General features: G+C 34.5%; 1 protein-coding gene across 5 annotated transcripts in view; it reads left to right on the top strand.

Moving 5' to 3' along the window:
* LOC308609614 (ubiquitin carboxyl-terminal hydrolase 9X-like) overlaps nucleotides 1-13,808 on the top strand; it is a 115,537-nt gene extending 101,729 nt beyond the window's left edge. For 4 of the 5 annotated variants that reach the window (XM_081223335.1, XM_081223334.1, XM_081223333.1 and 1 more), the window contains 11 exons: nucleotides 79-823; nucleotides 1,214-1,337; nucleotides 2,098-2,323; nucleotides 2,876-3,005; nucleotides 6,127-6,312; nucleotides 6,721-6,941; nucleotides 7,026-7,114; nucleotides 10,561-10,717; nucleotides 10,870-11,082; nucleotides 11,473-11,568; nucleotides 12,269-13,808. In XM_081223335.1, the coding sequence (XP_081079461.1) occupies nucleotides 79-823; nucleotides 1,214-1,337; nucleotides 2,098-2,323; nucleotides 2,876-3,005; nucleotides 6,127-6,312; nucleotides 6,721-6,941; nucleotides 7,026-7,114; nucleotides 10,561-10,717; nucleotides 10,870-11,082; nucleotides 11,473-11,568; nucleotides 12,269-12,406 (2,325 nt within the window). In that variant the 3' untranslated portion in view covers nucleotides 12,407-13,808. The remainder of the gene's footprint in view (nucleotides 1-78; nucleotides 824-1,213; nucleotides 1,338-2,097; nucleotides 2,324-2,875; nucleotides 3,006-6,126; nucleotides 6,313-6,720; nucleotides 6,942-7,025; nucleotides 7,115-10,560; nucleotides 10,718-10,869; nucleotides 11,083-11,472; nucleotides 11,569-12,268) is intronic. The other variant, XM_081223332.1, reaches the window with a different exon arrangement.
* Nucleotides 13,809-14,384: the final 576 nt, after the last annotated feature.

Genomic DNA, 14,384 nt, shown 5'->3' with positions numbered 1-14,384 from the left:
TAAAGTTTTAAGTAGTAGTAAAATTGTTTTATTTGGGTTATAGAAGAACATTCACTTAATATTTACCATTTATTGTAGGTTGATACAGTAAAGCGGCTGCTAATTAAAAAATTGCCTCCTGTTCTTGCTATTCAATTGAAACGATTTGACTATGACTGGGAAAGAGAATGTGCAATTAAATTCAATGATTATTTTGAATTTCCACGAGAGCTGGACATGGAACCTTACACAGTATCAGGTGTTGCAAAGCTGGAAGGAGATGATGTAAACCCAGAGGTTCACTTAATACAACAGAATGAGCAGTCTGAATGTGAGACAGCAGGTAGCACAAAATACAGACTTGTGGGGGTGCTTGTACACAGTGGTCAAGCAAGTGGTGGACATTATTATTCCTACATCATTCAGAGGAATGGTAAAGATGGTGAGAGAAATCGTTGGTATAAATTTGATGATGGAGATGTAACAGAGTGTAAAATGGATGATGATGAAGAAATGAAAAATCAGTGTTTTGGTGGAGAATACATGGGAGAAGTATTTGATCATATGATGAAGCGCATGTCATACAGGAGGCAGAAAAGGTGGTGGAATGCTTATATACTCCTTTATGAACGAATGGACACAATAGACCACGATGATGAAATGATAAGATATATATCAGAGCTAACTATCACAAAACCCTATCAGATGTCACCAGCCATTGAGAGAAGTGTGTGGAAACAAAATGTGCAGTTCATGCACAACCGAATGCAGTATAGTTTAGAATATTTTCAATTTGTGAAAAAACTGCTTACGTGTAACGGAGTTTACTTAAGCCCTGCTCCAGGTAAGTTTCTGGAATTTAACTTAGAAGTTTATCAAGTATCAATACGTATTTAGTGCTTTACTTCAGCATTCTTTTACCTTCTTTTTTTCATAAAATTATTTAGACTCATTTTGTTTTAAATGTGTCAGCATATTCAGTGCCAGTTATTTTAAAGTCATGTATTTAATATACGCATACCTTTGAATATAGTCAGTATCTAGAAACATAGAAGAGCTGTTAACTTATGGGAGTTTTCACTAAGCATTAGTTTGAAACATGGATTGGTTAAGTGCTAAGGTAAGTAAGTGCTGAAGTTTACTTTTTGGCTAAGAATGTTTTTAAACATGGAGCATTTGTTTAAATACATTTAAACAAAAGTGTGTTTGACTGTTCATGTGCTTTTTATTTAAGGACAAGATCACTTGTTGCCTGAAGCAGAAGAAATCACAATGATTAGTATTCAGCTTGCAGCTAGATTCCTCTTTACCACTGGATTTCACACCAAGAAAATAGTTCGTGGCCCTGCCAGTGATTGGTACATGGCTTTGAATTTTATTTACTTTGTACTTAGAGTTGGTATGGTTCATTATTATGTTGCTTTATTTTCCCCTAACTGTGGAAATCTTACTTCAAATTCTAAATATAGGATAAAAATCTTGGTAGTAATGTTGAGAGAAATTGTATTTAAAATGCTTAATTTTAATGTGCCTTTTATTATTCAACGTTTGACTCCTGTTTCTATTACTTATATTCTTTATCTTTACTACATGGAATCTGCTTATGTTTAAAAAGGTAGAGGATTTTTAAATGATTATAGTCTTAACTTTATAATTGTATAAGTATGGAAGACATTTTAATACCTTAATATAACAACTGTTCTTAGCATCTCTCAGATTAGAAGATGTTAAGGAGTGATCACTGGATCAGAAAGAGTTTATTAATACATTTGTATCCACCTAAATATACAGTTCTCATTTAATTCATTTTGTGACTATCGGACTAGATCAGGTCACAGGGCTGAAGTTTGTATTGAAACCAACTATAATCGGGAATTCCCCCTTGGCCCAGGGGTTCAGACTCCCGCTTTCATTGCCAAGGGCCCGGATTCAAGCCCTGGTCAGGGAACTAAGACCCCACAAGCCATGTGGCTCAGACAAAAAAAAAACAACAGCAACAACTAAGATCATTAATTGTAGAGCTCTTTCCTCTTTATTTGGTTCACAGAAACCTGTTGGTTCACTGTAGCAGTTAAAATGGAAGCACCTAAATGGAAATTCATATTTTTTCTGTTTTAGGTATGATGTACTGTGCATTCTACTCCGTCACAGCAAGAACGTACGTTTTTGGTTTGCTCATAATGTCCTTTTCAATGTTTCAAATCGTTTCTCTGAATACCTTCTTGAGTGCCCTAGTGCAGAAGTGAGGGGTGCATTTGCAAAACTTATAGTATTTATTGCACATTTTTCTTTGCAAGATGGGCCTTGTCCTTCATCTTTCACATCTCCAGGACCTTCTAGTCAGGTAATCAAAAGCTTTTCTTTATTTATGAAATACTTAAATGTAAATTCTATTTTCTGCCAGGTGAAATCAGTAAACATATGTATTTGTTTGACATATATACTATATATGAAATGTTTGCACACATCATGGAGTTCGTTAAAATTGTTTCACAGTAATGTTTGATTATTGGGCACTTTAAAATATAAGGAAAATTTTTTCTATTTATTCGGTTACTTGGAGCTGTGTACTAAGTCTTCAGATTCTGTATGTTCAGTTAAGGTTTAATTTTATAATGGCTAAATTTAAATCTTTTGTTGAGTAGCATTTTTAGCATAAAACTCCAAGTGGTTTTTATTTTATTATTATTATCTGACACTCGAAAACAGTATAAAACATCTGCAATGAAATCTACCCAAGCTATATATTTCATTTCCCAAAAAGCAAATGTATTTAATAATTTCCTATCTGATACTTCTGCCTAATAACCTCTATGTAAACATACCCTTTTAATGCAAATAGAAGTATACTTTTCTATATCTTGTTGCTGATAAAATAATAAATTATGATTCACAGGCATGTGATAACTTAAGCTTGAGCGATCACTTACTAAGAGCAGTATTAAATCTCCTGAGAAGGGAAGTTTCGGAACATGGGCGTCATTTACAACAGTATTTCAATCTGTTTGTAATGTATGCCAATTTAGGTAAGACTTTTCATATTCTTTTTAATGTGTTGCTTTGCATTTACATAATAAATGATGAAAGTATTTATTGCAGTGTTGAGAACTAATCACTTCTAAAGTAGAAGCAGTTATTCCATACTTATCCTTGAAATCCATTGCAGATTATAACTTTTTTTTTCTTTTTTTTTTTTATATTTGGCTGCGTTGGGTCTTCGTTGCTGCACGCAGGCTTTCTCTAGTTGCGGTGAGCAGGAGCTACTCTTCGTTGTGGTGCGCGGGATTTTCATTGCGGTGGATTCTCTTGTTGTGGAGCATGGGCTCTGGGTGCACGAGCTTCAGTAGTTGTGGCACGTGGGCTCAGTAGTTGTGGCACGTGGGCTCAGTAGTTGTGGCTTGCAGTATTTTTCTTTCTCTGTCTGACTTCACTTAGTATGATAATCTCCAGGTCCATCCATGTTGCTGCAAATGGCATTATTTCATTCTTTTTTATGGCTGATATTATTCCATTGTATACATGTAGCATATCTTCTTTATCCATTCTTCTGCGATGGACATCTATGTTGTTTCTGTACCTTGGCTATTGTAAATAGAGCTGTTATGAACACTAGGCCGCATGTATCTTTTTGCATTATGGTTTTCTCCAGATACATGCCCAAGGGTGGGATTGCTGGATCATATGGTATTTCTGTTTTTAGTTTTCTAAGGAACCTCCAAACTTTTCGTAGTGGTTGCAGCAGTCTACATTCCCAACAGTGTAGGAGGGTTCCCTTTTCTCCACATTCTTGCAAACATTTGTTATTTGCTATCTTTCTGTCGATAGCCATCCTGACAGGTGTGAGGTGATATCTCATTGTGGTTTTAATTTGCATTTCCCTGATGATTAGCGATGTTGAGCATCTTTTCCTGTGGCCTTTTGACATCCTGAATGTCCCCCTTCGAAAAATGTCTATTCAATTCTTCTGTCCATTTTTGAATCGAGTTGTTTTTTAGATGGTGAGTTGTATTAACTATTTGTATATGTTGGATATTAACCCCTTATTGGTCACATAATTTGCAAATATTTTCTCCCATTCAGGAGGTTGTCTTCGTTTTGTGGATGATTTCTTTTGCTGTGCAAAAGCTTTTGAATTTAATTAGGTCCCACTAGTTTATTTTTGCTTTTATTGCCTTTGTTTTAGGAGACTGATCCAAAAGAATATGGGTATGATTTATGTCAGAATGTTCTGCCTTTGTTTCCTCTAGCAGTTTTGTAATATTCAGGCTTACATTTAGGCCTTTAATCTATTTTCAGTTTATTTTTGTATAATGGTTTTAAAGAATGTCCTTATTTCGTTCTTCTCTGTGTAGCTGTCCAGTTTTCCCAGCACCACTTATTGAAGAGACTGTTAAAAAGAGAGTAAATTTATTGGAGAAAGTGTTGCACGGAATTTGTAAACAGAGTGAACGGTAGATGCAAAGACTTGGCATAACATGACTTGGCTCACTGGACAACATGAACGTTTTTTTGTGTGACATGATCTGGTGAAAGATACGAGATAGGTGATTGACCTGCTCTTTTTGCAGGTGTTGTGTGGGCACTGAGAGCCATTATAACATTTTTAGCAAGGTTTACCTTAGAAAGATTACACTTGCAAAAAAAAAAAAAAGAAAGAAAGATTACACTTGCTATAGTGTAGAATGGATTACAGTTGTCTAAGACTAGAGATTGTAGTATAATCTATAGACAGATATCATTATTGCCTTATGTTATGGAGTGGGCAATAAGGAAGATAACACTTGAAAGATTTAGGAGTTTTTATGAGAGAATCAGCAGACCTTGGTGATTGGATATTTGAATGAATGGAGCAGGGAGAAGACATATGTCCAAGGTGTGACTTGAGGAACTAAGAGAACTGTGTTGCCATTTACTGAGAGGAAACATAGGAATAGGAACCTATCTGGGTAGATTAAATTTTAAAAATATGTTGTACACCTTAGCAAAGAACTCCAATAAACAGTGAGATGCATACCTCCAAAATTTGGAGTCAACTATATGAATGATTATAGATTCTATAATGACTATATATTTAGTCACAGGAAAGTAAGCAGTATTAAGAGATAGTGTAGAATGAGAACTTTGGGGAAAAACATCTTCTAAGAGCTGGAAAAAACAAATCCACTGTTAAGAGTAAGAAATAGAAAAGGGAGGAAATAAGAAAAGACAGACAGAAGGAGGGAGGAAATAGAAAATGGAAGAGACAGAATCCCAAGTAAAAGATTCAAGAACAAGGAAATAGTTAAATTTGAGAACTGTTTTTTAGCTTCAAACCAAGTTTGGGAGAGAAACTAAAATGAGAATGAGGAATGGGAAGATTAGAGAACAAAGCAACAGGAAATTTAGGCTTTTTTTTTTCCAAAAAATTTTTCTCTAGAGAGGGGAAAAAGAGAAGATGGTAGTTTACAAAAAAAAAAGAATGGTAGATTACCTTGTTTCTCATTTAGCATAGTTTCTGTCTTTGTCATCTTCCCTTATTTTGTTGAGAGACAATATCTAGGCTCCTGTGATCTCTCTAGGTCCTACAAAGTGTGCTTTTCTCTAGGGCTTTATATAATTGGAATGCCAGAGTCATGATCACTACTTTACAGTTAGAATAATTAAATTTACTTTAACTAGGAGCTTCCCTGGTGGTGCAGTGGCTAAGAATCCACCTGCCAATGCAGGGTTCGAGCCCTGATCTAGGAAGATCCCACATGCTGCAGAGCAACTAAGCCTGTGAGCCACAACTACTGAGCCCGCATGCCACGACTACTGAAGCCCACACGCATAAAGCCCATGCTTCGCAACAAGAGAAGCCACCGTAATGAGAAGCCCGCGCACCACAACCAAGAGTAGCCCCCACTCTCTGCAACTAGAGAAAGCCTGCGTGCAGTAACAAAGACCCAATGCAGCCAAAAATAAATACATTTGTTTTTAATTTACTTTAACTAAATTGGCGTATTTTTTGTTTTGTCTGTATTTGTGCAGTCTAATCAAAGGAGATGAGCTTTAATCATAAAAATTGTAGGGAGCTATACATAGTTACTTTTTTATTAAAGCAGAACCTGCCATTCTTACTATTTTTGCTTGTTTTTCCTAAACATTATTCTTGTCCCTTTTATACAGGTGTTGCAGAAAAGACACAGCTTCTGAAATTGAGTGTACCTGCTACCTTTATGCTTGTGTCTTTAGATGAGGGTCCAGGTCCTCCAATCAAATATCAGTATGCTGAATTAGGCAAGTTATACTCAGTAGTGTCTCAGCTGATCCGCTGTTGCAGTGTCTCATCAAGAATGCAGTCTTCAATCAGTGGTAAAGTAGAATGTTCCATTATTTATAGTACTTTAAAAGGAATGCTAGGCTTTTGTAGTGCTAAATTAAGATCCTGACATTTATAAAAATAAAGTAAAAGACTATATGCTTTATTATGTTTTAAAACCATTAGCTTTTTTTTTACATGCTTACAAGAGACCTTTTTCAAAATTTACCACCTACTATGATAAATCCCTTATTTATGAAATGGTGTAAGAATTTTAACTTTTTTTTTTTGTCTTCAATTCAGCATTTATATTTTTGCATCTTAGTGTATCTGATCATTTTAATGAATGTTTCATTGTGCTTAGGACACTTAATTTATAATTTTGTTTTTAATAAAAAATTTAATATTGCAGTTTTGCAAAGAAGTGTATTGGCTTTTCATTGATGACAAATCTATTCTAGGTAATCCCCCTCTTCCCAGTCCTTTTGGTGACCCTAATTTATCACAGCCTATAATGCCAATTCAGCAGAATGTGGCAGACATTTTATTTGTGAGAACAAGTTATGTGAAGAAAATTATTGAAGACTGCAGTAACTCAGAGGAAACCATCAAATTGCTTCGGTTTTGCTGCTGGGAGAATCCTCAGTTCTCGTCTACTGTCCTCAGTGAACTTCTCTGGCAGGTTAAAGGAAAATAAACATTCGTATGCCTGAAATTTAATTATTCCTTTAAATAAGAAATTCAGTTATGTTTTACCTGTCTTTAGGTTGCGTATTCATACACCTATGAACTTCGGCCATATTTGGATCTACTTCTGCAGATTTTACTAATAGAGGATTCTTGGCAGACTCACAGGTGGATACACTTTTTGCTACCACAATAATTACATTTTTCTAGGTTCTAGAAATAACTGAAATTTCTAGTAGCTGAATATATTTTTACTTCTTGCATCTCTATTAAATGCTTAATCTTAAAAATATAACATAACAAAATGAATGTTTTCCCTATCACAGTTTTATTTTTTCTTAAAACTGCAGTTTCATGCTTATTACTAGTCTTTTTCCTTGTACCTAATGTTTTTTACTTTTTTTAACTTAAGAAGACTAACATAGGCTTTTGATAAGTTTTTAAGTTCCATTAATAGTAATTTAAGACTACATTTGCTTGTTTTTTAATTCATTACACTAAGTAACATTTAGGTATTTAACAATAATCCTTAGCCTGTTAGAAGTTTTATTAGTATATGAGGAGTCAACAGTAACTTTTTTGAACTAAGGTTATCCTACCTACCAGCAGACCTTCAGAGTTCTTCCCAAAATTCTGCTGTGTTCTTTGCAGTAAAACTCAGCCTAAGAATACTGGTATAGAATTAGTTTCCCGAATCTACCACTTGACCCTCACTTTTCTCCCCACAGGGACTTATATGTATACATATTGCCACCTATTAGTCATTCTGATAAGCAAAAGAAAAATGTGAAAATGACCTTCAGAATTTTGTGCACTCTGTAACATCTTTGGTAGTGGTAGTCCAGTTTTCCTAGTAACTTTGTTAATGTGTGTGAACGATTGACAGTTTGAGTATGTAGTGTGTATGATATTAAATTGTGAATTAGTGGGACTTATGATATAACAACATGTCAGTATTTCAAGATATTGGGGACTTCCTGGTGGCGCAGCCATTAAAAATCCACCTGCCAGTGCAGGGGACACAGGTTCCATCTCTGGTGCGGGAAGATCCCACATGCTGCAAAGGAACTAAGCCCGTGCACCACAACTACTGAGCCTGTGCTCTAGAGCCTGCGTGCCAGAACTACTAAAGCCCACACACCAAGATCCATTCTCCACAACAAAAGAAGCCACCGTAGTGAGAAGCCCACGCACTGCAATAAAGAGAAGCCCCTGCTCACTGCAACTAGAAAAGCCTGCACGCAGCAATGAAGACCCAACATACACAAAAATTAATTAATAAATAAATAAATTAATTTTTATAATATGTAGTTATTGGTACTTGATATTCTGTTAAGGAAAATTTGCCTCCAAATTTTAAGCTGGAAGGTCACTGGAATAACTGTTAAAAGAATCACAACTACATGATGTTTTAGATTTTTGGTACATAATGTTAAGAATTGTGTACAAATTGAAATGTCTGTGTATTGATCCTCAAAACAACCAGTAAAATCTTAATTTTTAAATAAATAATAGAAATGAAAAAATTTAAGTTTTTAATAAATTTGTAGAACACAGTGTTTAATGATAAATCACTTTAATCAGGTATTTAAGGGAGACTGGAAATACATTAGACTTCTTAAATTAATATTTTCAAATTCTCAACTAATTTAGCATCTTAAATTTCCAGCAAATCAAAATCAGTGTTTTCAAAATAGTGTTAATCAGAAACAAATTACCGTGAAACAAAAATGTTACAACCTATATTTATTTATTATTTAGTACCTATTTCAGTATCTTGACAGAATTGGATACTTTTAGAGTCTGTTTTAATAGGATCTAATTTTTACTCATTATTTTTCTAAAGAACTTAAGCCTCTGTTATTTACTATGTGACTTTTTTTTTAATTCATTAATTTATTTTTGGCTGTGTTGGGTCTCTGTTGCTGCGTGTGGGCTTTCTCTAGTTGCAGCGAGCAGGGGCTACTCTTTGTTGTGGTACGCAGGCTTCTCATTGTGGTGGCTTCTCTCATTGCGGAGCACGGGCTCTAGGGCACGCGGGCTCAGTAGTTGTGGTGCACAGGCTTAGTTGCTCTGCAGCTTGTGGGATCTTCCTGGACCAGGGCTCAAACCTACATGCCCTGCATTGGCAGCAAATTCTTAACCACTGCGCCACCAGGGAATTCCCGTGTGACTTCTTACAGATGCTTTAAACTCATCAGTCTCATCCTAGCCTTCAAGTTTCACTCAAAGAAGTGATAATGTAAAGGTATAAATATTGGGTTCATGTGCACAGTAGTGAGCTTTTGTGAACAAATTAGTATGGGATTGTTATTAGCTTAAATGTGAAGTGTTTTGTAAAATGACCATTTGGTTTATTTAATAAACAGTACTTAAAAGATATTTACAAAGCGTCTACTTTGTGCCAAGCACTGTCACTGGCAACAGAACAAAGTGGGCAAAAACAATATCGATTATAATGGCTTAAAAAAGTAGTTGATATTAATGATGATGTGGCAGAAATACCTAATGTGGCAGATAACAAAGTGAGTATCACTTTGTTATCAATTAAAACTAAAGAATAAAAATAGAATATATACTATAAGTGTTTACAGCTAAACAGTGCCTATGCATGTTATTTTTTCTGTCTGGAATGATTAGACTTCGAAAAATTACTCAGATGTCTGTGGAGGTCCAGTGGTTAAGACTCCACGCTTCCAATGCTAGGGGGTGTGGATTCAGTCCCTGGTCGGGGAACTATGATCCCACATGCCGACTGTGACGGCCAAAAAAAAAGAAAAATTACTGAAATATTTTCCGAACAAGATTTATATGAATGTATGTACTGCAAAACAGAAACATGTAAACAAAAGAAAAAGCCCTGCTTTTGGTTTGGAATATAATAATATCCTGTTAAGTAAAACAAATGGTATGCAAGAGAATTTTTTCTAGATACTTCATGTTCAGTTACTGATACTACAGAAGGCACATTTTTACCCATAAATTTAATTGGCTACTAAGGAGAACAGGACTCCATTGGCTATATAAAATGTTATGTTGAGGTTTGGCTAGAGCTGAAATGAAATCATTGATCATTAGCAATTCAGCCAGTTCATGGCAGTGAAAATGGCTTTACCCACCATGTTGATTAGAATTCAAGTTAATTTTGTACTGCCAGATTATATCACTTTCATAGAAACTAGACTTTACACTCTGAAGTGCAGTCTTGAAGTAATGCTCTAACTACAAGTAAATATGTTCTCAGCTGGGGCATTCATGAAGACATAGTTTATAGTTAATTTTAATGAGAACAATTTAGTATTAGTATCCTTAATTGTTCATTTAAATTACAGTATAGGGAAATCACTTCAGATTGATAATAATTTCATAGGACTACAGACTCTTGAGTCAGACTTAGCTCACCAGCTTGCTAGCTATATGACATTAGTTGTTTGACTTCTTTACTTGTTTTCTCATCCATGAAGTGGGTTTACTAATGGTACCTTCTTAGTAATTTAACTATACAGTTAAATAGATTAGATAATTACATCAAAATGTGTATTGAATGGCAGTCAGTAGGCTCCAGAATGTTAGCTAAGAGATACCACAAATTTATGTAACTGGTTCTTTTCTAGAATTCATAATTCACTTAAAGGAATCCCAGATGATCGAGATGGGTTGTTCGATACTATCCAGCGCTCTAAGAATCACTATCAAAAAAGAGCATACCAGTGTATAAAATGTATGGTAGCTCTCTTTAGCAGTTGTCCAGTTGCTTACCAAATATTACAGGTGAGAATTTTTTATTATAATTTTGTAACAATCTGAATCATAATAAGGGGTGTTTTGTAAGAAAAGAATCATGAAAGTTTGGAGTCAGCATTTTAAGCTAACATAAAAATTATTCCAAATTCTTTCATAAACAATTTTATTTTCTTTTCAAGGGTAATGGAGATCTTAAAAGAAAGTGGACCTGGGCAGTGGAATGGCTTGGAGATGAACTTGAAAGAAGACCATACACTGGCAATCCTCAGTACACTTACAATAATTGGTCTCCTCCAATGCAAAGCAATGAAACATCAAATGGTTATTTCTTAGAGAGATCACATAGTGCTAGGATGACACTGGCAAAAGCTTGTGAACTCTGTCCAGAAGAGGTAAAAAAAAGCCACTAATGGGCAGCAGATAAAAATGGAAGAAAGAGAAGTAATTTTTTATAGGCTAGTGTTTATTGTGTAAAAAAATTTGTCATGCAGTTTTATTGGCTTTAACGTTTAGTGTTGGTTGTTCCCAAGTAATCAGAGAAGCATGCTGACTCCTTTGTTAGAGTTAATTTGGAGAAATTTCTGTGAAAATGTCTGAAACTCATATATCTAGGTGAATCAAACTTTTTCTCTAATTGTGAATTATTTTATCTGCAGTAAATGAAAAATGTTAAACAGGTCAGCTTTACAGATTTGAAAAAAATTTATTCCTAAAGATTAAAAATAAATTTAAAGTTGCTTTATAATCACATTCTTAATCTCTTTTAAATATTTTAATATTAGGAGCCAGATGACCAAGATGCCCCAGATGAGCATGAATCATCTCCACCAGAAGATGCCCCATTATATCCTCATTCATCTGGATCTCACTATCAACAGGTAAACAGAAGTTTGCTTGTTTTCATTATACCCCAAATTTTTGTGCTTTACTTAAAAATTATTTACTTAATTTTTCTTAAATATTTTGTAACTCAGTACCTGTGACTGTAAAGTAGTAAAGGGACTATCTAGAATAACTTTGACAAGAAGAAGAGTGGTTGGAGTGGGGTCATGTAATAACATGTTTTGACTGACCCGGTAGTATTTTCTTTCTCTACTAAGCAGCCCTCTTGTACTAAAAGCTATAGTATTTAATAAAAATGTGTGATGAACACATTAACGTAAAATTAATAACTATTGAAATAATATTAAGGATGGAAGTGTCTTGGTAACTTCTATGCAATATTTAGTTGCAGTAAGAATATCTTTTAAAATTAACAGTTTGATTGACTTAAGTAGATGGAAAGAAAGAATGATAACTGATGAAAAAGTTTTATCTGAAGAAACTTTCATTCAAAAACAAGTTTCTGGAAAGATTTTCCTCAATTAAACCATAAAGGAGACTAATTCAGATCTTTTAAGGCAGTGGTTCCGAAATTTAACATCCCTCAGATCATCTGCAGACACTTGCTAAAATCAGAGATTGCTGAATCCCACCCCAAGGAAAAAAGACTCATGCCTACTTTTAGACAGACTTTACGCCATGCTTTTTCATTTTCATTTGAAAAGTCTGACATGCTGATCTGTTTCACCTTCTCAGAATAATCACGTGCATGGGCAGCCGTATACAGGGCCAGCAGCACATCACTTGAACAACCATCAGAAAACTAGCCAACGACCACAAGAAAATTATGAAGGCAATGAAGAAGTATCCTCATCTCAAATGAAGGATCAGTGAAATTCCCATAATTAACTGGTTCCTTTAAGACCAGGCACTTAGGCCTTACAGTCCAAACTTCTATATTTGGCTAGTATTTAAAACTAGAGAAATTGTTCAGCATGGAGTGGAGAGTTGATTCATTGTCTCATCTGCAGAAATTTGCTGTCAGTATGTGAGCCACCTGCAGGAGAAAGTGTATAATGTTTTGTAATAAATGGCTGATAGCAATATGTAAATGGCAGAGGTGTATATAATATATTAATGTTTGACTTAATTCTTAGGCAAGAAAATTTTTTTGATGAATGTTAGAGTTCTACAAAAAAATAATTTTTTTCTGTGTGCTGCATTTGGCAACCAGTATTTTCAGCTTTGTGGCAATTGGATCAAATCCTTTACCAAAATAAAGAAGAAAAAAGGTAACATTGAAAGAGGCTATTCATATCAATCACACCAGTAGCTTTTTGTTAACTCTTAGTTACTGGAGCCATGTAAGGCTTTGAATTACATGGATGATATCTGAAAATTGATGATGTAATAACACTGTTTCTGCATATTTTTCATTACCTTTTTATTCTGATAATACATTAATCACTTTACAGCTGTAGTAATGCTATAACATTTAGCTTGGCTTCACACTAAGTTTGTGTAACCAGTGAGGACAAATTTACTTCAATGACAGCAGTTTCCTCAAAGTGACAGCTGTATTGCCCAGAGCTATTATTTCTTATACCAAGAATAAATAAAACAAGGGGAGATGTGACAAACAAGCAGTTTTTGGTTACACATATTTTCTTCATATTTAATGTTTGACAGTTCAGTCTCTTTGGTGGTATACAGAATGTGAAAATATTGATAATAGGGATTTAAAAATATTAAATATGCAAAATTTTGCCATACCAGAATGTGGGGAGCATAAGAGAAGACTGTATTTGGTGCGTTTGTTTTGTTTTTTGATATAGTTTTATTAGGTGAAGCTTCTAAAATTTTGCTTCAACTGCAGCCTGATGAAGTGAATATCATCAGGGTCCCACAGTAGTTTGAAATACCATTGTACCAAGATGTCTGGATGATTTTCTAGTCAGTCACTATTTTACTTGAGAGCAAAATTATCCCTGTTTCTCTTCCATTCCAAAACTCTTATTGTTGTGAGTTTAATTAAATAATAAATTTCAAGTTAGTTGATATAATTCTGAAGTACTATTTTAGAATAAAAATTTGTTTCAGGATTCCAGGAAACTTGTGAGTAAATACTATATTTAAAAAAAATTGGTGGGCTTCCCTGGTGGTACGGTAGAACCTATCTAAAAACCAAATATCCCTGCAAACAAATATAGCCCATCCAATATTATTAAATATTTTGCTGTTTTGTTTGATAGAAATTATTTTGCTGAATTCACACAAATAGAATTTGATTTAAGAAGACTTTTGTCCTGTGTTGTGTTTTTGTTTCTTGTTCCTCTTTTGTTTTCTTTTTACAGACTACAATAAAATTAATTTTTTGTATAGCATGCCTTGACATGCACTGAATGCAGCATTTCAGACACGTGAGTTTTTGTGTTTAAAATGATATTCTTTTTGCCCTTTACCATTCAGGAATTACAGAAAAGAAAAACAATTATTGTTAATGTTTAAATTTCCTAAAGTAAGTAGTCTTGTGCTTTGGGCATATTTCTGTGGTCAGCCCTTGTTATTTACAATAGTTATGTTAGAAGGAGTTGCCATGAGCACTGAGTTAACAAATGCTGATGTACAGGAAGTACTGGGTTAGGACCCTGCAAACCTCTGGTTGTACTTTTGAACCCATCAATACATAATCTTCTTTCATGTGTGTTTCTGTTCAAAGATACTTTATTTAATATATATTTTTGATTGACATTGAACTCAAGGGCAGCAGAACTATAAGATTCACGTCTGAATGATGCTTATTGAAGACGTAAGTTCTCAAAGTGACACGGCCTTCTTGTGTTTAAGAACACTACACAGCACTTAAAACACT

Source organism: Mesoplodon bidens (genome assembly GCF_964165515.1).
Source record: "Mesoplodon bidens genome assembly, chromosome: Y".
Taxonomy (NCBI): domain Eukaryota; kingdom Metazoa; phylum Chordata; class Mammalia; order Artiodactyla; family Ziphiidae; genus Mesoplodon; species Mesoplodon bidens.
Note: the sequence above shows the minus strand (reverse complement) of the source record. Positions and strands in the feature narration are given on the sequence as shown.